This window comes from Amborella trichopoda, chromosome 12 (genome assembly GCF_054954075.1).
Source record: "Amborella trichopoda isolate Santa Cruz 75 chromosome 12, AtrichopodaSantaCruz75HAP2 v2.0, whole genome shotgun sequence".
NCBI classification, from domain to species: domain Eukaryota; kingdom Viridiplantae; phylum Streptophyta; class Magnoliopsida; order Amborellales; family Amborellaceae; genus Amborella; species Amborella trichopoda.
In genome coordinates, this window is record NC_142347.1 from 34164229 (window position 1) to 34184627 (window position 20399).

At 37.4% G+C, this 20399-nt stretch overlaps 1 protein-coding gene across 9 annotated transcripts in view; it reads left to right on the forward strand.

Annotated features, from left to right (window-relative positions):
• DG1 (Tetratricopeptide repeat (TPR)-like superfamily protein) overlaps positions 1-15024 on the forward strand; it is a 53188-nt gene extending 38164 nt beyond the window's left edge. For 2 of the 9 annotated variants that reach the window (XM_006841053.4, XM_088854290.1), the window contains 4 exons: positions 5484-5577; positions 5665-5822; positions 13046-13480; positions 14285-15024. In XM_006841053.4, coding sequence (XP_006841116.1) covers positions 5484-5577; positions 5665-5822; positions 13046-13480; positions 14285-14899 — 1302 coding nt within the window. In that variant the 3' untranslated portion in view covers positions 14900-15024. Of the gene's footprint in view, positions 1-3843; positions 3954-4172; positions 4992-5483; positions 5578-5664; positions 5823-10295; positions 10354-13045; positions 13481-14284 lie in introns of those variants that run through there. The other 7 variants (XR_016046274.1, XM_088854291.1, XR_016046276.1 and 4 more) reach the window with 7 other exon arrangements.
• The last annotated feature ends 5375 nt before the right edge of the window (positions 15025-20399 follow it).

Consider the following 20399-nt stretch of genomic DNA (forward strand, 5'->3'; position numbering starts at 1 on the left):
CTGTGGAAGGCTTCTATAGTAGTCACTTTCTGAGTCATTTGGCTAGAAAGGAACTCCAGAATCTTTCAAGGCCTAAAGAACGAAGTTCCAGCTCTCTTTCATAAGGTTACTTCCTTAGTAATCTTTTGGGCCTCCAACCACAGAGCCTTTGCTGAGATATCGGCTAATACTTTCCTTAGCCAATGGGAAAACATCCTTGAGCTCCAACCACATAGGGTATCAAGACCCAACAATTGGTTGCCACCACCAGAAGGCACCATCAAGCTTAACTTCAACGGATGATCTCTGGGGAACCTTGGACCAGCTGGAGCTAGAGGAGTTTTTCGAGACCACTGTGGCAATGTTCTGGCAACCTATTTCGAGCATTTAGGCCATGCAGATTCTCAGTATGCTGAATCCATGGCTCTAGTTTTGGGACTGAAAAGATTCGACTCTTCTTGGGGATCACAGTTGTTTGTCGAGGGGGATGCCCAAAATATCATTTCCTGGGCTGCTGGAAACACACCACTTTTGTGGTACCTATCCTCTATTTATGATGATATTGCTTACACTTGCAGGGATATGGTCGTCTCCTAGAAGCATATTTGGAGGACGTCCAACGAGTTCACAGATCTTTTGACTAAGGATGGAGCTAGAGCCCAAGCAGATGCATCCGCATAAAATGCGACTTTTTGGGATGTTGTATTATTCAAACTTAAGTTGCCGGTCCGTCTCCTTTTTTGCTCTGGACCACTGTGGGCGCATAGTTTTTTGTCTTTCTAGTGCATATTGATTGTAACTGGGCAAGCCTATAAGCCCCAATTTTCTGTATAGGGTCACTGTGCAGTGACCTATTTTTTTTTCGAGACACCCTGCCTGTGGATGCTCTATAGTGCCCCCCTTGTATTCCTGATACCCTTCTAGAAATACAATCATTAACCTCACTCAAAAAAAATATGATGCTTAATTGTTTCTCAATCTGATGATGCGAGATTAGTAGATATCTTATTGCCATCTAGAAGTCATCCCATGGTACATAGCTAAGTCTTCTTGCTGTAAACTGGGCAAATATAAGCTTAATGTATGGCTTCTCATGATCAAATCAATTATACACATATAATGTTTGTATTTGGTGGAGGAGGAGATTAAATTTGAAGTGTATGATGTAATTCCAAAGTCATGTATTATTTGGTAATGTGTTTTGTATGTTATTGCATTTTTAAGTCCAAGTGTATTGTCATGAGTTAAATCATTCTCCTTGGTGTATCTTGTATCTAGGACTTGGACAAAGGACCAATTAGAGTTGTAATTTTCCTTTTTTAAGTGTATTGTGTCTTGGACTTGGACAGAGGACCAATTAGAGTTGTAATTTTCTGTATTTGAAGCTAAGTTTGGTGGCTGGAATTTTATATGTTGATGTAACATTGTTGTATTGAATTAAGAATTTTTTTATAAGTTGTCACTTGGACTAGGTTTTATACACTATCAAAGTTTATGCTTCGTAGGTGTATCCATCGGTTGGCTCCCAACATTCTGGTTTATTGTAACATGTTCAACACATAATTCCTCTGAGAAATAGAGATTCCCTTCTTTGACCTTGTCATGTGACCCAAATCCTTTATGTTAACCGCGTAGGTGACATTTGTGATCTTCAATATTTGCTAAACTTTCCCTTGTCACTACATTATCACTGGCATACAAAATGATTGTTATAAACTTGGTACCATTTTTTTTTCACGTACATCAACTTCTCCATCTAAACCCAAATTTTAGCAGGGTTTCACCGAATTTTTCAAACTAGGCTTTTGACCATTATTTACGTCCATATGTCATCTTTTGGTAATTTGCGCGTCTTTCCTCTTTCCCCTTTCCCCATGATGTTGAAAACTTAGAGGCATGATCTTATGCACTTCCTCATGAAGATCTCCATGTAAAAAGGCGCTTTTGACATGTGGCTGATGTAGGGACCAAGATTTATTTGCAGCTAAGGGTGAGTGATTTTACCAGTATTTACTTCGCTACAGGGGGGGGGAGTATCGTGTAATCTATACCATGAGTATGAGAAAAACTTTTTGTAACCAATGTCGCCTTGTATCCTTCAATTGTGCCATCCGCCTTGTATTTCACTACAAACACTCACATGTTATTTTGAGCTTGCATTTCCTCCTACATCGTAGACTTCCATTGAGGTGGTGATAGAGCTTCTGTTACATATGATAAATAAAAATGATAAGAAAGCGCCATAAGAAGGTGATACGGTGTTGTAATAAACAAAGTTGCCTAAAGGATATCGTTGACAGGATCGCTTACGCATACTGCAATGCGTAAGTCAAGGTCTAATACCAGGGTTGAACTTGGATGTGAGGAAATAGTGGGATGAGAATAGTTAGTAGATGGTTCTAAGTTGACACTCGAGTCATGATTGTTCTGGAATTCAGGTTGTATGAAATTCCTTTTTTTAACATACGTCTTTAACTCCTTTTGGGGTGCAATTGTAGCATTCCCATCTTCATTTTGGGACATTTGAACAATGAAAGGAGTTGAAAAGATAAAAATGAAAGGAGTTGAAAAAGATAGATCTAGTGGTGTTGGATTGCTTTTTTCTTGTCTATTGTTCTTCCCATTGCCTTATGGTGCCCGTTCTTACATAGTTGTTGGTGATATGTAGGGCTGAAGAAAAAACCTCAATACATTGATAATATCAATGGCTGGTTCAAATAGTTACAAATTAAGATATTAATATAACTTGCAAATTGAAATGAAAGGTTACCTATTGCATGGGTTTGATGTTTCAATATGCTAGACCAATTCTCATCAATGATAGTCGACACTTCTAGTGTGAAATCTTTAGTTGGCTTCTAAGGCCTACTTTGCTTGGTCCAGTGTGTCATACGAGAATCACATGGCAGGCTTAACACTTATCAACCAACTGTAGGACAAGTACAGGCATGGTTGTCAAACCAATAATCTGCTTGAGTTTATCCCAAATTCTACGGTCATTTAATGATTTCTTAGGCCTCTCTTCCAATCTGATTCCTTGACAGTTGCTGAAACCCATTCCTCTTTTGTCACTTTCTTTTATTGCAGTTGATGCCCTACGATTAATTGTAATCAAGTATAATGTTGCATACCTACTTATAGTAGGCTTTATGAGCTCCTCAAAATGCTGCCCCGTTAAGCTTAGGATGAAGTGATTGTATATGGCTTTCTTAACCCGGTCCTTCACTTCAACTTCACTGATTGCTTCTAACATGAGGTTTCTACAGGGAGCGCAAGGGCTCCAAACAAAATGCTTTCTCTTCTTCATTATCAAACTCCCTACTACTTCAATATAGCTCTTTGTATTATTAGCGATGATCTGAACGACTTTGTCCTCCCCAAACTCTGGCACTAATCTTAAACATAAGCTTCCCATCTTCTTGTTGTGGAAGAGATCTGTATTGGCATGGAAGACTGCCCCACTTGGGTACAACATAAAAAAATAAACAATAGATCACCTTGTCCCATCCTATCAGCCATTAAACATAATCATAATTCCAATCTTATGCCATATCTGCTTGTACTTCTAGAGGAATAATTCTTCCTCAGCCAGTTCCTCATCCAACCAAGGGCCTGCGTGCTTTTTTGCAGACGGGTTCCGAAATCTTAGTCCTTCTTGTGCTATAATGAACTGATTTGGTCGATGATATTTCATAAAAAAACAAAAAAATGATTATTTGCTGCTTTGAATGGAATGGTCGTATCAGAGAACCAACTTGTATTTGCTTTCTATTTCTTGTTCTTGATTGACTTCCCTCTTGGGCTGAAGGGCCTTATGCTCAGCTTGGGGTTGACAAAGAAATTGGTTAATTTGACCTTTAATAGGTTCAGTGGGCCTGCAGTTGGGGTTAGGAAGACCACGAAGTAGTAGAAGATCTTAGCATGGTGTAAGACTTGAAGAGTTCCTGGTGCATACGCCCACCCCTCCATGCCAGGTACTGATAGCTTGGCAGGCAATGGATTACTATTGGAAGCTTCTACCCTCTTGCATCCTTCTCTTCTATACAGAACTGTTTAACTAACATATCTTCTACTGTAAGCTCTATTTGGGCCTCAAAATTTCCAGCCCCTCCTGTTTAGAAGGTGCACAATACTCACTCCTCATTGCCTCGACTAACATATGTCTTTGGACTTTCTTTCCCTTTGCAACTTAGGTAGCTCATTGAATTTGTTGCCTCACTCGTGAAGATGCATCCAGACAAGGCTACACATCACTCAGAAAATTTGTGAGGTGATGTTTTAGGCAATTAATAGTACATGCCATCTCCTTCCCACTATATCAACACCTCACCCATCCCGTACTCATTTCCAATAGCTTCACCCTGTGTTACCATGCTTAATCGACATCTCTTAAGCCTACAAAAGAAAGCATGACACCCAACCATGATATTTTTATATACTACAAAATATAAAAAAAAATTAAATATTGAGTTAAAGATATTTTTATGTAAATAAAAAATATGTTTATAGAGAGGAAATGTTACGTTGGAATTTGGAAACAATCTATGCCTACGAGAGGCATTTGACATATATCACGGTAACAACATTAAGTTAAAAAGAAAAAGGAAAAAAAAAAGAAAGAATGGCAACTTCATTCTAATACATCCATAAAAACATCTTTTTTTTTTTTTTTTTTGACATTCTAATGGGGTAGGTTTGGAACTCTTGACGTCACATTGTGGCCCGTCCCTTTGAACAAAAATTTCAAGGGAAAATACTACTTTCAAATAATCGAGGCATGCTAGATATATGAAAAACCATAAAAATATCTAATGGGTATTATTAAATAACAATAACCATTAGAAATAAAATATTATTTTTATGCATCAAATTATGAAAAAATTTGATTTAATAAAACATTAAGAGAAAATTCTACTGTCAAAACAATAGAAGCACACTAGATGCAAAAAAGTACCATAAAAATATCTATCTGGTATCATCAAATTAAAAAAGGCAACATTAAATACATAAAATATTATCTCTGTATAGATGAAACATTAAATACATAAAATATTATCTCTGTATAGATGAAAGAAGTCTCTATACTTGAAAATGGAAAAAAGAAAAAATTTCTTGCTCGTGTTTCTGATAGAATGCAACAAAACTGCAACAATAAATGGAATAGCACTAGATCTAGTAATATCAATAAGAAAATGAATCAATTATATGAATTATATTGAAAATATGAAATTTGCGGATTCTCAAATCTTTGCACTCAATGCGAATCGATGCCTCCAATCCTTGTCAAAGCTTCCTTAGATGCCTCAAATCGGAACTCTAGGCCAAATTTGAGTTTTGTGTTCAAATCTAGTTGGTCCAAGCTCTTGAAATTTTAATGAATAGTTAGTAGGAAATAACAGTCTTGTAATTTCCTCGTTTCATCATTCCCCTTGCATATATTCCTACTTGCACATATGTAGCCTCAATTTATATTTGGTGGTCTTACAAAAAGTACTTGTTGTAAGGTGATGTTGAAATCAGGTAAATATGATCTGGTTCACAAGTTCTTTGGAACTATGAGAAGAGGTGGTCTAGCTCCGAAAGCTCTCACATACAAGGGTACTGTTAGGAAACTGGAAATTCTTTTAATGACAAATACTTTTCTTTCTCTATGCTATCTTATTTTTGTTGCTTTGAATATGGCAGTTCTTGTCAGTTGCTTATGGGCAGAGGGCAAAGTTAATGAGGCTGTTGAAGCTGTTGAAGACATGGAGCGACGAGGAGTAGTTGGAACTGCCAGTGTTTACTATGAATTAGCATGTTGCCTTTGCAACAATGGGAGGTGGAAAGAGGCAATGACTCAGGTTTGTTTCCTGCGTATGATCCAAATTAAGGGGCATGCTTTTGTAATCAAACCATTTGCGTTCTTTGCTTTCTATGTTCGATGCTTCTTAAACAATGAATAATTTCACTTTAAACTTTTCTCTGATTGTGTAATAAAAGGCTGATTTTTATGTCTATGCATTCTTTAATTAATTTTTATTGGAGGGAGTAATAGTAAATCAATCCATTGCACTGTTAACTACATACAAAGCGTGATAATTGGAGCACACACTGTTATAGTTTCAAAAAGCAGTGTGCCCAGTGCCAATGCCAACTAGACAAGCTATCCATGTGCGCCTGCCTAGGGACCCCAGGCGGGCACTCAGGGATTGTGCCCTCTAAGGTGCAAAAATGCGTGTTGGGTGGGTTATTTTTGCTGTTTTTTGTTTGGATTATAAAAGATGCATGAATATGCAATTTTTTATTCGTGCATTTTTTATACAAAATCTGGACCTAAAGCAGGATCCTGGACACCCCTTGTTCCCATTTGAACTCAGGCCGCCCAGCCCAGGCCCCTGGCTGCCTGCCTAGTCGTTCAATGGCCTAGACCCCCCTGGCTGCCCTAGGGAGCACCTGGCATTATTTTAAACGCTTCTGTTATTAATTACCTATGACCTATATGTGAATTGTTTAAGTTTGCTTTTGTATTGGGAGTAAAATGCACACTACTTGGCTTATCATAGTTTTGTAGTTCTTTGGGCTTTGATATAAATTGACAATAAGGACCTTATGAAACACATTTGCTGGGTCCTCCACTTCTTGCTGAACCCAAATCCACCTATCATCAGCTTTCATATGGTTTACTGATCAGGGCCCATCTTAAGAAGCCTGTGGCTGGAACCTATGAACTCATGCTCGTTCAAAGCCCCATCTAAGATTTTCTGGAAGAACATGCCAAACAATGCTTATTGTTTATGAACTATCCTATTTATGACTGTCATCGACAGGAAACAACCACCTTGCCCTTCCCTTTCCCATCCCTCCCCAACCTTGTCCCTAGTATCCCAAGATCTCACCTTGCCCTTGACCATGGTAAACCATCGCATCTCTTCCTTCCATACCAATATCCCAGGCCTCCATCCGCTACCAATATTCCATGGCTTCATCCTCTCTCTCTCTCTCTCTCTCTTCCCCTCCTCCCCCCTACCCCCCACCACCATCTGCCCACCCCTCTGGCCCCTCCTCTACCCCGCCCCCCTCCCCCCAGCTAGTGTTGAACAACAGTGGACTGGGAACTAGCGCCTTGCAGTCTATTCCAGAGGAAAGCTCTCCTTTGCTAAAACTTTATGATGTTTATTTTGTTCAATCCATTGATGTTGCTTTAATCCACCAATCCCATGTATCAATGCTAACGTTCCCCTCTTGTTGAAACAATCCATGTCCCAACCCCGCTATTCCACCCCATCTTTCCTTGCGTTCTATTCTAGAGGAAAGCTGGCTACTATCTATGAGAAAGCCTTGTTTTTGCCAAAAGGTTCGGCCTGTGGGCCATCTCGACAGACCACTGTAATTCTTTTCTTCTTTTATACCATAGTTAACAGCATCCAAAACAAAAATCTATTCCAAAGGAAAGCTCTCCTTTGCTAAAACTTTATGATGTTTATTTTGTTTAATCCATTGATGTTGCTCTAATCACCCAATCCCATGTAGCACTGCCAACCTTCGCCTCTTGTTCAAACAATTCACGTTCCAACCCCCCTATTCCACCTCATCTTTCCACATCCCAACCTCCCTATTCACACTTAAAGTAAGAAGTAAAGTAGGAATACCTTTAAGGGACCGACTCGGGAGCTAGGGTTTTTGTTTTTCATTTCTTTTGTCTCCCTTTATATTCGTAACTGTTCTTTGGAATTAGGTCTGCCTGACGTAGGCTTTGTGCCTTGCCCTCAAGGGTCCTATCAACATTAGAAATTGGCAGCTAGTTTAGGATAATATTTCCCCCCACACAAAGGTAAGGAAGATAATATCATTCCTCAAACATCCATATTCAGGGTCAGACTAGCACTCCCTTTCTTTTTTTTTAACTTGTTAAATGTGTATTACTAAGTAGAAATAAAATACAAAGGTTCTCATGAGTAATGAGAGAAAGGCAGCACCCAAGCCAGGTGTTCTTATACAAACAATGCTTTAGTATGGAGGCTTGCCAACATGTTGGGTGTTCTTATAAAAGCAATGCTTTAGTATGGAGGGGGGTGGTTGGCCACCCACATGTCGGGTGCTCAGCCACTTGAGCTATTATGATTGGATGAGCGAGAGAAAAATAGAGAGAAAAAGGCAGAAGAGAGGTGACTTACGGGTGAGAGAAATATGCAGGGAGATAGATTAAGAGAGGGAGAGAGGTGATAGAAAATGAAGGCACAAAGTGAGTGGTTGGCAACCCAAGCGACGCGTACTCAGCCATTCCAGTTAATATTAGTTGGTGGGGAGGCGGATAGGAACTACGAGAATTTGACAGATCAGAGATGAGGTAAGGGTGAAAGAAAGATGGGAGAGAGGAGAGATTAAGAGAGGAGAGAAAGTGATAGAGGTGGAGAGAGGAGAAAGAAGGCAACCCCCATACTTGGGTACTCTATACAAAATATAAAAGCCACAAGCAAGTTAAAGAAAGAGAGAGAGGAGAGAAGGTACCTATTGATGAGTGCATGTGTCAAACATGGGTGGAGGTTTGGAGGTCACCCACAAGCTTGGTGCTAAGCCACTATGGGTAAGGGAGGGAATTTGGCGTGGTCCACTGACTGGTAGATGTAGACGTAAAGAAAAAAAAGGGGGACCAGGGCAAAAAAAGGGTAAGGATGACTTGGTTAAGAGGGAGGTAGAGAAACGCAGCCCATAGATTGGGTGCTCAGAAATAGGCCAAAGTGTGACAAATATCCTAGTCCCGAGAAAGTTGTTCCTACAAAAGTTATAGAGAAAAGCCAAAGCTAAAGGAAGGGCGAGGAAGGTAGACAAGTGAGCAGAGGGAGAAAGTAAGACGGGGGCTTGTTTTCTTCATTTTTTGTTTTTGTGAGGGTGGGGGGGCGGAGATATGGGATGAGAAGTAGAGATAAGAAGGTAGGAAGAGATGTAAAGGACTAGGAGAGAATAAACAACCAGACCAAGATCCTAAAACCAAAAACTCATGAGACAGGTGGCAGCCCTGAGATGGAAGGACCCTCCTTTGCGCGTTGGCCTCCATGTTAGGCTCATGCCAAATATGATGGAAGCCAACTTAAATTCGCACGCACAAATAAAAAATACTATAAAAATTGGGAGCAAGATGCCAAGGGCAGTGATTCCTCTCGTTGGCCCAAAATATAACACTAGCATTATCCCCTTCCATGAAAAGATTTCCCCCAATTAGGGTCAAACTTAAAGTCCTTTAAGAAAGCATTGGCCTTAGCCTAAGTGGAGTCACTTGTGCCAAGGAAGCTGATAAAGAGGAATGCGTATTACCATCATAATCTCTAAAGATCCCCCAAAATTGCAGGGTCTCTGGTTTGCTCAAAATTTAATTTGATTGGCTGGTTGGGTAGACTCATAGGGGAGAGCGAGAGGGCTTAGAGGGTTTAAATTTGAATCTATTGGACTTAGTTTAGGAAAAATCGAACTAGAATGGTTAATCGGACATGGGGCCCGAAGTGGTTCAACCGTACTAACCGGGTAAGTCTCGGACGGTCAAAAAAGCATTAAAAAATACAAAAAAAAACAAAGAAATGGATTTTAAAAAATATATTTAAAGTATGATTAAACAAGGCACATCCAAATAAAATTTAAAATTAATGAAAAAAATGGATTTTAAAGAACTGGTTTGTGCCCAAAGGTATTTTTGAATTTTTTTTTTTGAAATTTTCCAAAAAAAGGGAAAATATAAAAATAACTATTAATGGCCACAACAATTTCCAATCTTTACAAAAATGATGAAAAAAAATTTAAAAATGCATTACGAACAAAATCCGTTATTTTTACAATTTCCAATCTTTACAAAAATGATGAATAAAATTAAAAAATGCATTACAAACAAAATCCCTTATTTTTTGGGTATTAATGGCCAAAAGCAATTTCCAATCTTTAAAAAATGATGAAAGACATCAAAAAATGCATTACAAACAAAATCGCTTATTTTTTGGGATTTTATGTAAATGTTTTTGAATTATTTTTAAAATACCTGGCCGGTTCACCAAAACTGGCCGAAAGTGAGGAAATCAAAGATTACCATTCTTGAAACTTGATGGCATATTCTCAAATATATGTGTTTTTGATATTATTCATACTAACAGGAGGCAATTATGATGGCAGAGAATCTACCACAAGGTTGGAATTTGATCGAAAAATAAACAATGGTGTAAGAGAAAAATAGTGCTACTGATATATTGAAAAAAATGTTCTCCTGAATGGGACTTATTTGATGTCATGAGTGCATGACATTATTGCTTCACTAACTCTTGAGTTGCATTCCCCCCCTCTCCTTCTCCCAGATTTCTTTCCTCCTCTCTCGCACTCTCCACCTTTACAATGAAGAGATATGCAAACAAGGTAATAATGCCTAGTTCTTGCTGAATTGTAGCATGTGATTCTTTTATTAGACAACTTCCTGCATTTTTGTACGCCAATGTAATTTTCTTACAAGTTTCTCAAAGCGGAAGGATTCGGTTAGTCAGTAATGTAATTAGATATCTTTATTGTTTAAATATTTTAAGAAGACTGGAATTGGGCTTGGGGTATTTAGCATTTTATTTATTTTTCGTTCACTTGGGAGTTTTTTTGCTCCTTTTTTATTGTAGAGATTGGAAGGGTCTAGTTGGAATCTAATCATGAAAAGATGAATGGCTAGGATTTAATGGTGATTAGGGTTCTTTTTATGTAAGTTAGGGTTTTGATTGTTTCTTCTAGAATTTGTGCGTCTTGGACAAGCGGAAGATATAAAAAAGAACTGAATTTTGGGTCATGTGAAAAGATCTTTCTTTTGGGTTGACTTCAATGCAAAACCAGAGTGAGGGTACATTCTAGCACCTTTTCTTTGTGTGTATTCGTCTTGTTTGTTTTATTTTCTTGTCCCTCTTCCCTACATCAATTAGTATCAGAGCCATGAGATCCATACATCAAAACTTAAGAGACCCATCTATTACCATGCCGCCAAAGCCCTCTCTTGTGACCGAGGATATACTGCCACAAATCATGGAGGTTGTAAATCAGCAAATTAAAGATAGGATGGAAGATTTTTGAGTCCAGATCGATAAACTTCGAGAAGAGATTGGAGGCCTCAATGTAGAGATTTGAGACCGTAAAGGTGAGATTAGTGAAATGAATCGATGTTTTTGATGATTGGAAAATACCAATTGCCGAGAAGAGGGTGCTTGTAATCTAGTGGATTCGGCATCAAATCTTAACATTTGACATCAGACAAAGAATAAAGCGGATTATATTGGCTACTATGAAAAGGTAATCCGAATGCAAAAAATGCTAAGAACCATGAACCTCTACAAGTTTGGATAAGCCATTATGAAGAAGATGGCACACCAACCGTCATGTGAAATATAAGCCCTTGAGCTTGGAGGAGAAATCAAGGGTATGCTTGAAATCCTACATCAAGAACATGCACATAAAGTGTTCTATTAATTAGCTTTATAAAGTGGAAAAGGTACTCAGGCAAATGGTGAGACTCTATCACCAACTATTGAAAAGGCCTATAAAGGGAACGTTGAACACAAGTAGCTCGAAGTTGACCTTCTCCCAACCCTTAGATAATGTTAGGGTTTTTAGTTATCTTGTTGGACTTTAATTATGAAAAGATGAGGGGGTAGGATTTAATAGCGAATAAGGTTCTTATTGTGCAAGCTTGGGTTTTGAAGATTTCTTCTATAAATATGTAATTTTTGGACAAAGGGAAGATAAAAGAGAAGAATAAGAATTGAAATCTGGGTCTTGTGAATATATCTTTCTTTTGGGATGGACTTCCCTGCGGACCCAGAAAGAGGGTATATGCTCTTCCCTTTTTTTTTTGTGCTTGCTGATATAACCTATGATAGAGCATATGTAATTACAACCCTATTGATTCCACACCCCACAGCCCTCCCCTCGAACTCCCTGTCCCCTTTTCTAGTTTCTCTCTCTACCTCTTTGTTTTTTGCCTCGGCCACGATTAATGCAAATAGAACAGGCAGGACTATATGATAGTGCACTTTTCTTCCCTTTATTAAATGCCTAGGTAAACAAACATTGCTATAGTACCAATCACAGTTAGAACCTCCCTGTTGCAACCTGCAAAAACAATGGCCTCTCCCAATGAACCCTTTTTTCCCAATGAATGATCACCCTCTTAGACTTACCACTCAAAATCAGCAAATCCCATTAACCCCCACCATTACCATTGCTCAATTGATAATAGCGTTAGTAGTTCTAATAATGGTGGGGTTTGTGGTGACCAATCTTCGGACCCCTCTCCTAGGAGTGCATTCTGATCAGAGGTTCAAATAATGCATGTATTGTGGCAAGAAGTTCGGGGACTCCCAAGCCTTTTGGGGTTCCCAAGATGCTAGGAAAGGAGCTTCTTGCCTTCCAAAGAGGATGGAGGAGACAAATATGAATGCAAGACAACCTTTATGAAAGCCACCAGCCTGCACAGCCTTACCTTTCAACTCTTATTCTACAAACCAACTGGCTTATTTAAGAACGGGATTATGGATCATTTATGTTATGATTGCGGTTGTTTTTTTTACTTCCGGAGAACCTGTTTGCCACTTTGGTCTTCATTGATTGGTTTTAGTTTGTTGGTTTAAGGTTTAGGGAACTTCTGCCCACAGTACAGGCACTTAAAAACTTTTGATTTCATACTTATTGGAAAAGGTTTTGAAGCTTGGTCACCATTCAATCCACCATTTTGGTCTTTTCACTTTGGGCTCCCTTTCTATTTTTTGTCATATTGCAATTTATGACATTATGTAATGAGTTTTCTCTTCAGCGTTCGAGAGTATATGAGTGGGTCAGTCTAATTAACTTTCATCAGAAAATAGTAAATTTGAATCTGTTTGGGAAATATATCTTCCTTGTAATCTTACTGTACTGCTGATTTGAGAAACTTGGATATGATCTTTTTTCTTTTTTTTCTAATTTATGGTTCATGGACATTATCTGTTTCAAAACATGCCTTTTTCTGTCTTATCATCTGTTTTTTCTTTTTGGAAGTCCCTTGCTGATTTATATTTCTTAAATAATTAATATTTTGTAGATTGAGAAACTGAAGAGTCTTCCTCTTAGTAGACCATTGGAGGTGGCATTTACTGGCATGATTCAGTCTTGCATGGACGGTGGATATGTGCGTGATGGCATATCTATTTTTGAAAACATGCAGGAGTATTGCACTCTTAACATAGGAACTATAAATGTTATGCTGAAGCTATACGGGTGTAATGATATGTTCACCAAAGCTAAAGAATTGTTTGAAGGGATAAAGATGCCTGAAGCCAGATATGATATGAATCTTGATTGTCATGGTGTTAATTCTCCTGATGCATACACTTACAGTCTAATGCTAGAGGCCTCTGCTATTTCACTCCAGTGGGAATACTTTGAACATGTGTACAAGGAAATGGCTCTTTCTGGCTTTCAATTAGATCAAAACAAACATGCTTGGCTACTTGTTGAAGCATCCAGGGCTGGAATGGTAAACCCTTTCCATGATTGCCACAAATGCACTCTTTGTTGAAATTTTATTTGCTTACTAAGCTGAGGTCTTATCCTCTTTTTGTTTTGTTTCCACACCCACACCTTTAAAATTTGCAGTTCTTTTGATAATTAATGATTTGTTTTAACTCTTCAATATGAATATGTTGATTTTTAACTCTGAGCCTGACTTCAACACTTTGGTTATAGGAGTTTAAAGGGGGTAAACCTTGTTGTGGTTTCCCCAGCATGCAAGCACTAAAGCAGCATGTGTTGCTTGAAGCTTCTGTATTTCCTTGGATTTAAATATTAGATTCTGTCTATTTTGACAAGTTGGGCATATTCTGGCATTTTAATGGTCACATGGGCAATCCCCACCCCCCCCTCTCTCTCTCTATCTGTGGTTGTACTTACTTTTTATTTTGCAGCTCAGGAAACAAAAATTGGTCCTTTTTAACTTTCTTATTATTATTGCTGCTGCTGCTGTTGTTGTTATTTGATAGGCTAGCATGGGACTACCTAGGAATTGAAACAAAGAGACTTATGCTAGCTAAGTTTTAGAGCACATCCTTTAAGAAGCAACATTGTGTTCAATGGGAGAAAGTACATGAGAATCACAATACTTTGTAGAATAAAGGAACATACTAATTATATTCTTGTGCTAAGAGCTGCTAGTGATGTCCTGTCGTATACAGCATCCAACCATATACTGCATGAAAGCCAACTTTTTTACCATTAGTATGAGCTAATAGAGACTTTCTATATGAGTTGATCTAACATTAACTTCCCTTTCTGCCATTTGCAGATGCATTTGTTGGAACATGCATTTGATTCTGCTTTGGAAGCAGGTGAATTACCCCATTGGTCCATCTTCACCGAAATGATATGTCAAACTTTAATTTGCCATGACTTCAAAAGGGCCATTACTCTGGTTAATAGCATGGCCCATGTTTCACTGCAAGTTAGTGAGAAGCAATGGACCAATCTTTTCAAAAGAAACAGTGATAAAATCAGTATTGAAGAACTCCAGAAGCTACGGCAGTGTCTCAATGACAAGGGTTTGATGTCTGAACCCATTGTCACAAACTTATCAAAATCCTTGTGTTATTTGTGTGGATCGAACATTCCGACAGAATATGCTTTATGTGATGTTACAACTAAGTTGTCTACCTTCAGTGAAGAGGATAGAGATGTAAGCTTTAATGGAGATGAATGCTTTTCCCTCGAGGAAAATGTGGAGGATATATTTGATCCTTTACCTGAATTATCACGCTTTAGGATAGATGAAAGTGGGCTTGATGATTATGGAAGTTTTGAGCATGCTTTTGAAGGTTCTGAGTTGCCCTCAGCATCTGAGATACTAGAGCGATGGAAGGAGGGAGAAATGAAAGATGCCAATTGTACTCAATCCATGCTGTAAATTATGCGTGTTTATTGGTTTGAAACGAACAACTTGGGTTGCATTATTAGTCCTCCTTTTTAATTGTATAGTCTCTTCTTTGAAAGGTAGTAAGAATCAAATGAGGTTTATAATTATTAGGAAAATTTGTCCAAATACTCATAAGAGATGAACTGTTTAAAATTTAATTTTCTGCCTCGTATCTTTTCATATAATTTCAAAATACCCATCAGAAAATATGTGATCATGTGTATGAATATAGTCACAATTGGCTCTAATATTAAATAGTTTATTATAGTTTTATATGCAGTTTGATAAATTATGGGATTGTCTACAAAGAGAATTTATTTTTTATACATGGAGGTCATAATCATTCTTACTCATTAGATATCAAATTGGAGTCTTTAAGTCTGAGAATTTTTATTTTTAGAACTGTGTTTATTCAATGATACGTTTACAACCATCTGTTTAGAAAGTTGCGGGACAAGAATGATTGTGGTCTTCATGTAGAAAAGATAAATGGGGACAATTCTAATTCTAATTATTATTATTATTGTTATTGTTATTGTTATTGTTATTGTTACCGATAGTAGTGGTACTGGTGGTGGTGGTGGCCGAAGCTGTTATTATTATTATTAAGGAATTTACTCACAGAACACATCCAGCCAATGTTCTAAAACTCCAAAATTTTAAGACATTCAAATCCTCGGATCAAGTTCACGGTTCAACAAAAAGCGCACCTCCTTAGAGCTAAAATTATTTTGAGGGTAGCAGATTGCTCTCCAAAAGCTCTTCTAGTTTTCTCTTTCATCAGGTTTCTCCCGTAACATCCATACACAAAAATCCTTTGAAAGGAGCTCTCTCTCTCTCTCTCTCACTCTATCCACATCCATAAAAAGGAGCTCTCTTCTCTCTAATTTATCTCTTATGTAAATATGAAATTTGAATTATGGTAAGGTCTGGGGGAAAACAAATGTATTGATTAGAAAATTTGATGTAAATTCGAAATTTTAATAAATTTTTTTTTTGACAAGGGCACTTATTTTTTTATTAATAACGGAAGGGAAATATTACATCATTTAAAATAAAACAGAATATATAACTTATTAATCCAGATTTACCACTTTCTTCACCAAGCCATCTCCAAGCTCATTTGCCTCCCTATAAACATGTGTTGGAAAGGAACTACCTTGAAGATAATGATTCCTATCACTTGTAACCATATAGATCTAAGTTGCCAATGAGGTTTTGAAACAGAAGAGCACCAATTGATAAAATTAAGCCAATGAGGTTTTGAAACATAAGAGCACTAATTGATAATATTAAGCCAATCAGGTTTAGGAACATAAGAGCACCAATTGATAATATTAAGGGAATCTCTTTCAATAATCAAAATATTCTCCAAACTTCTCTCTTTCCATATCAAAATTCCTTGTAAAAGAGCAGCTAATTCAGCACGATTTGTGGACACAACTCTACATGTCCCAGCATAACAAAATAAAATTGAACCCAAACTATTTCTACATACTCTACATACTCCAGCGTTCCTTGGGTTTCTAAAGGAGGATCTATAAAAATTAAGCTTCAAACATCCTTCTATTTCTTAAGGAGGATTTCTAAAAATTAAGCTTCAAACATCCTTCTATCGACGACATCCATCGAGAGTTTGGTCTAAACTTTTGAAAGTGATAAGAAATAAGATTTTCCAAATTAAGCAAGATATCGACCTTAGAAATCCCATGGCTTCCCTTAGTAACATTGAACTAACTCCAGATAGTACGCAAAATCTTATTATTAAGCTCTTGGAACTCCAACAATATACCATCAAAAATTCTTTTGTTCCTTCTAACCATAGCTCCCATATAATAGCTCATCTGAAAATATTCCAAATCATACCCCTTCCTTCTAGAAATGAGACTGTCCATAAAGAGACCATTTATTTTTTGTACATGAAGGTCACAATCATTCTCATTTATTGGATGTCAAATTGGATGGCTTGGGATGAGTCACGAAGTCCGAGAATTTTATTTTATTTATTTATTTATTTATTTTTAAAACTGTGTCTATTCAATGTCACTCTTACAACCACCCATTCTAAAATTTAAGGGACAAGTTTGATAGTGACTTTCATGTACAAAAGATAAGTGGTCACTTTATAGACAATCTTAAAAATCCTGCCAATTTAAGATGCATCAATACATGGGAGAAAAGACCCTGGCATAGCCATCATCACCCTAATTTTTTGCATCGGCCATTGCCATATGTGATAAGAGAGGGGACAAAAGAAGAAAAGATGTGCACAAGTTTCTTCATCATTTTTACAAAATAGACAAACATTGACTAGAACCTTCCCATTCTTTCTAATATTATCAACAATAGAAGCCTTACCTTGAATCATTACCCAAATGAATCCTTACACTTTCAAAAGTATCCTCCATCTCCATATGTCCTTTAATTCCAGCTGATTCCATCTAATGCGATCATGAAGAGCAAGGAATAAGCTGATTTGACCGAGAAGCTACCATCATACTCAAGTTCGCATGTTGCCTCATCTCTTGCCACATTTGAAATGTGTACATTAACTAGCATATGAAGCAACTGAGTGAGTTGGTTATACACTAGAGCAGGAACCCGGTTATAGCGACAGGTAATATCCCAAAAACAAAAGCAAAATTCAACTCACCTTTGCAATCGGGTTTATGCATCTTTGAAATAAAACGCCATCTTAGAGACCCATTTTTTATTGCGAAAAAGAACATCCTCACCTCTACCCACGCACCATCTGATAGGTCTCACCATAAAAGATAACATGTAGATGACGGATTTCCAAAGATGGGATTGTCTCAATCCACCTCTCTCCCTGGGAATAAACTGATTTAATGGGTCCTCTCCATATTTGGTAATCAATATTTACTTCCAAAGATAATCCTCCTGATCTAAAGATCGTCACCGCTATTTAGCAGTTAAGGCTCGATTCATGTTCTTAAGCTTTTGAATGCCAAACTACCAACCCTTTTTGGTGCACATACCCTCTCCCAACTCACTAAATGAATTTTTTTTTTTGTCACCAATAGATCCTCATAAACAGTTTCGCATTAACTGTTCAACATTTTTAATAATGTTTGAAGGCATAATCAATAAATATGTTTGGTATATTGGAATATTAGAGGGAGAAGATTTTATAAGCATGATTCTGCCACTCAGAGATAAATTCTTGACCTTCCATAAGTCTTAACTTCACATTGGCTCTCTTCACAATTGGGTCCCATACCTCCTTTAGTAATCTTGAATTTGAAATAGGCATTGCTAAATATGTAATTGAAAAAGATTGCACTATGCAATTCATAATCCCAACCATTTGATTAGCCGAAGATGCATCACACACCACCCCAATAATTGAGGTCTTACCAAAGTTAACCTTTAAGCCAAGAGCCAACGGACAACGTTTTAAAATTTTTCTAATATATGTTAGATGATCAGAATACGCACAATAAAAAATGTTTGTGTCATCATCATATTTAAGGTGAGAAAAAACTGGGGCCTTCAAGGAAACTTGAAAACCTCGAAACCATTGCCTTGCCTCCACACTCTTTAATATAAGACTAAAAGTTTCCCCAACGAGTGTAAATAAGAAATGAGAAAGAGGATCTCATTGCCTAATACCCCTCAATGCATTAAAGAAATCCTTAGGACTCGTATTCACTAGTATAGAAAAGTGAGCTAATGACAAACACCCATAAATCTACTTCCTCCACATATCCCCAAAACTCATACGTGCAAGATTTCATCCAACACCTTCCATTCAACCCGATCATAAACCTTCTTCATATTGAGCTTGATTATAATTCCCAACTCGCCACTTCTCCACCAAAATGAATTACCTAAGAGGATCTTACCCCACAAGGCAATTGCTAAAAGTTGCCAAATGCTCATGATGCATTCTAATATTCGCACAACTCTCAATCAGACTTCGCTTGTATATGTATCGTAGGGTATAATTTCTCCACCATGATAAGCAATCCTCCAAAATTGTAAAATGAGTTGAAAATATGTCATTGTTGTAGAAGTATTTAGAGGTTGAGACAATACCCAACTTCATGTATAGGGCGATGTAACTGTCCTCCTAATATTTCATTAATAGTATTCTTCATATTGGGTTTTCCTCTGCTCAAATGTTTTTTTGTTAGAGCTTCTTTGGCCCTATCTATGGCCTCATATATGTAACCCATGGTCGGCATAAGGTGGTTATATACAATTCTCAAAATCTTGAGCAAGGGCTCTATAATTCGAATTACATTACAAACTCCAGCCTAAAAGTGACTACTCAAAATCAAATCCACCATCTCCTTCTGACTAGTCTTCTTAGCCTTCTAGGCAGCTGATGTAACCATGGTTGGACATGATATGCAATATGGGAAGTTGATAGCAAATTTAGTTATCACCGACCTCAATACCTCCCTCCATTTGTATACTTCATCATAAAATTGATGACAAAGGAATGGTTGTAAATAAATTTTGTAATACTTTTTGCATTCTCTACAACTTTAGAGACATAGTCCATCTTCCCTATATCCTCTAGCATCAAATCTGTACTATAGGTTGCACAAAATGTCCAAAAGACAGTGGGATAACGAGCTTGCAGTAATTGGCCCCAAGGGTAGTAATTGGCTGCATTGTCCAAATAAACTGGGACACATTTTTTTGTCCCCACTTCCTCAACATCCCTATATAACTCAAATAATGTTTTCCTAGTCTTGACTATGTCAGAGGCATCCAGAGGGCTCAAAAAATTTATTTCTCTGTGATAGTACATAAAAAATTAATCAATGCCCATCTCTTTTGTCTTTCTACCCATCGACTGACGTCCATGTGTTTTCCCTATCTCCCAGTTTTGTTGCTTTTCTAGAGAGAGAAACATGTGGAGAAGGAGCTTTCCATGAGTATATTATAAGAGAGGGAAGATATGCTTGCTGCAAAATAGTTGTTAAAAACAATCTATAGAGAAAAAGAGGTGCAAGAGACAACACAATATTATAATCTTATCCCATGACACTGGCTCCCATGGTGTTGAGAAGCAAGTCCTTGTACCTAGCTCATAAAGAAGCATAAGAAAGAAAAAGATGATTTAGAGAGAGAATGAGTTCGCGCAAGGTACCTTGACCCCTAAAAAACCATTTCAAAATATAGCCAATTAAAGAAAGAGAAAGAAGATACTTGTAGAGAGAAAATAGTTAAATGCTGCTTCTTAATGGCCACATGGCTCTCATCTCATGTAGCCATGCCCCCTTCATTTTCCCTTTCTTTTTATCTATTCCATTTTAAAATTAGGACCTTTACGTCTAAATAACAATAGGACAAAATGTGTAAGTTAAATAAATCCCTTTATAGACTTAAACAGTCTGGCACTTGAAATTTAATGATGCGCTAAAGATATATCCTTTTGTTAATACAAGTATTGATTATTGTGTATACACCCAAAGTTGTAAGGGTAAACTTATTTGGTGTTATATGTGGATGACCC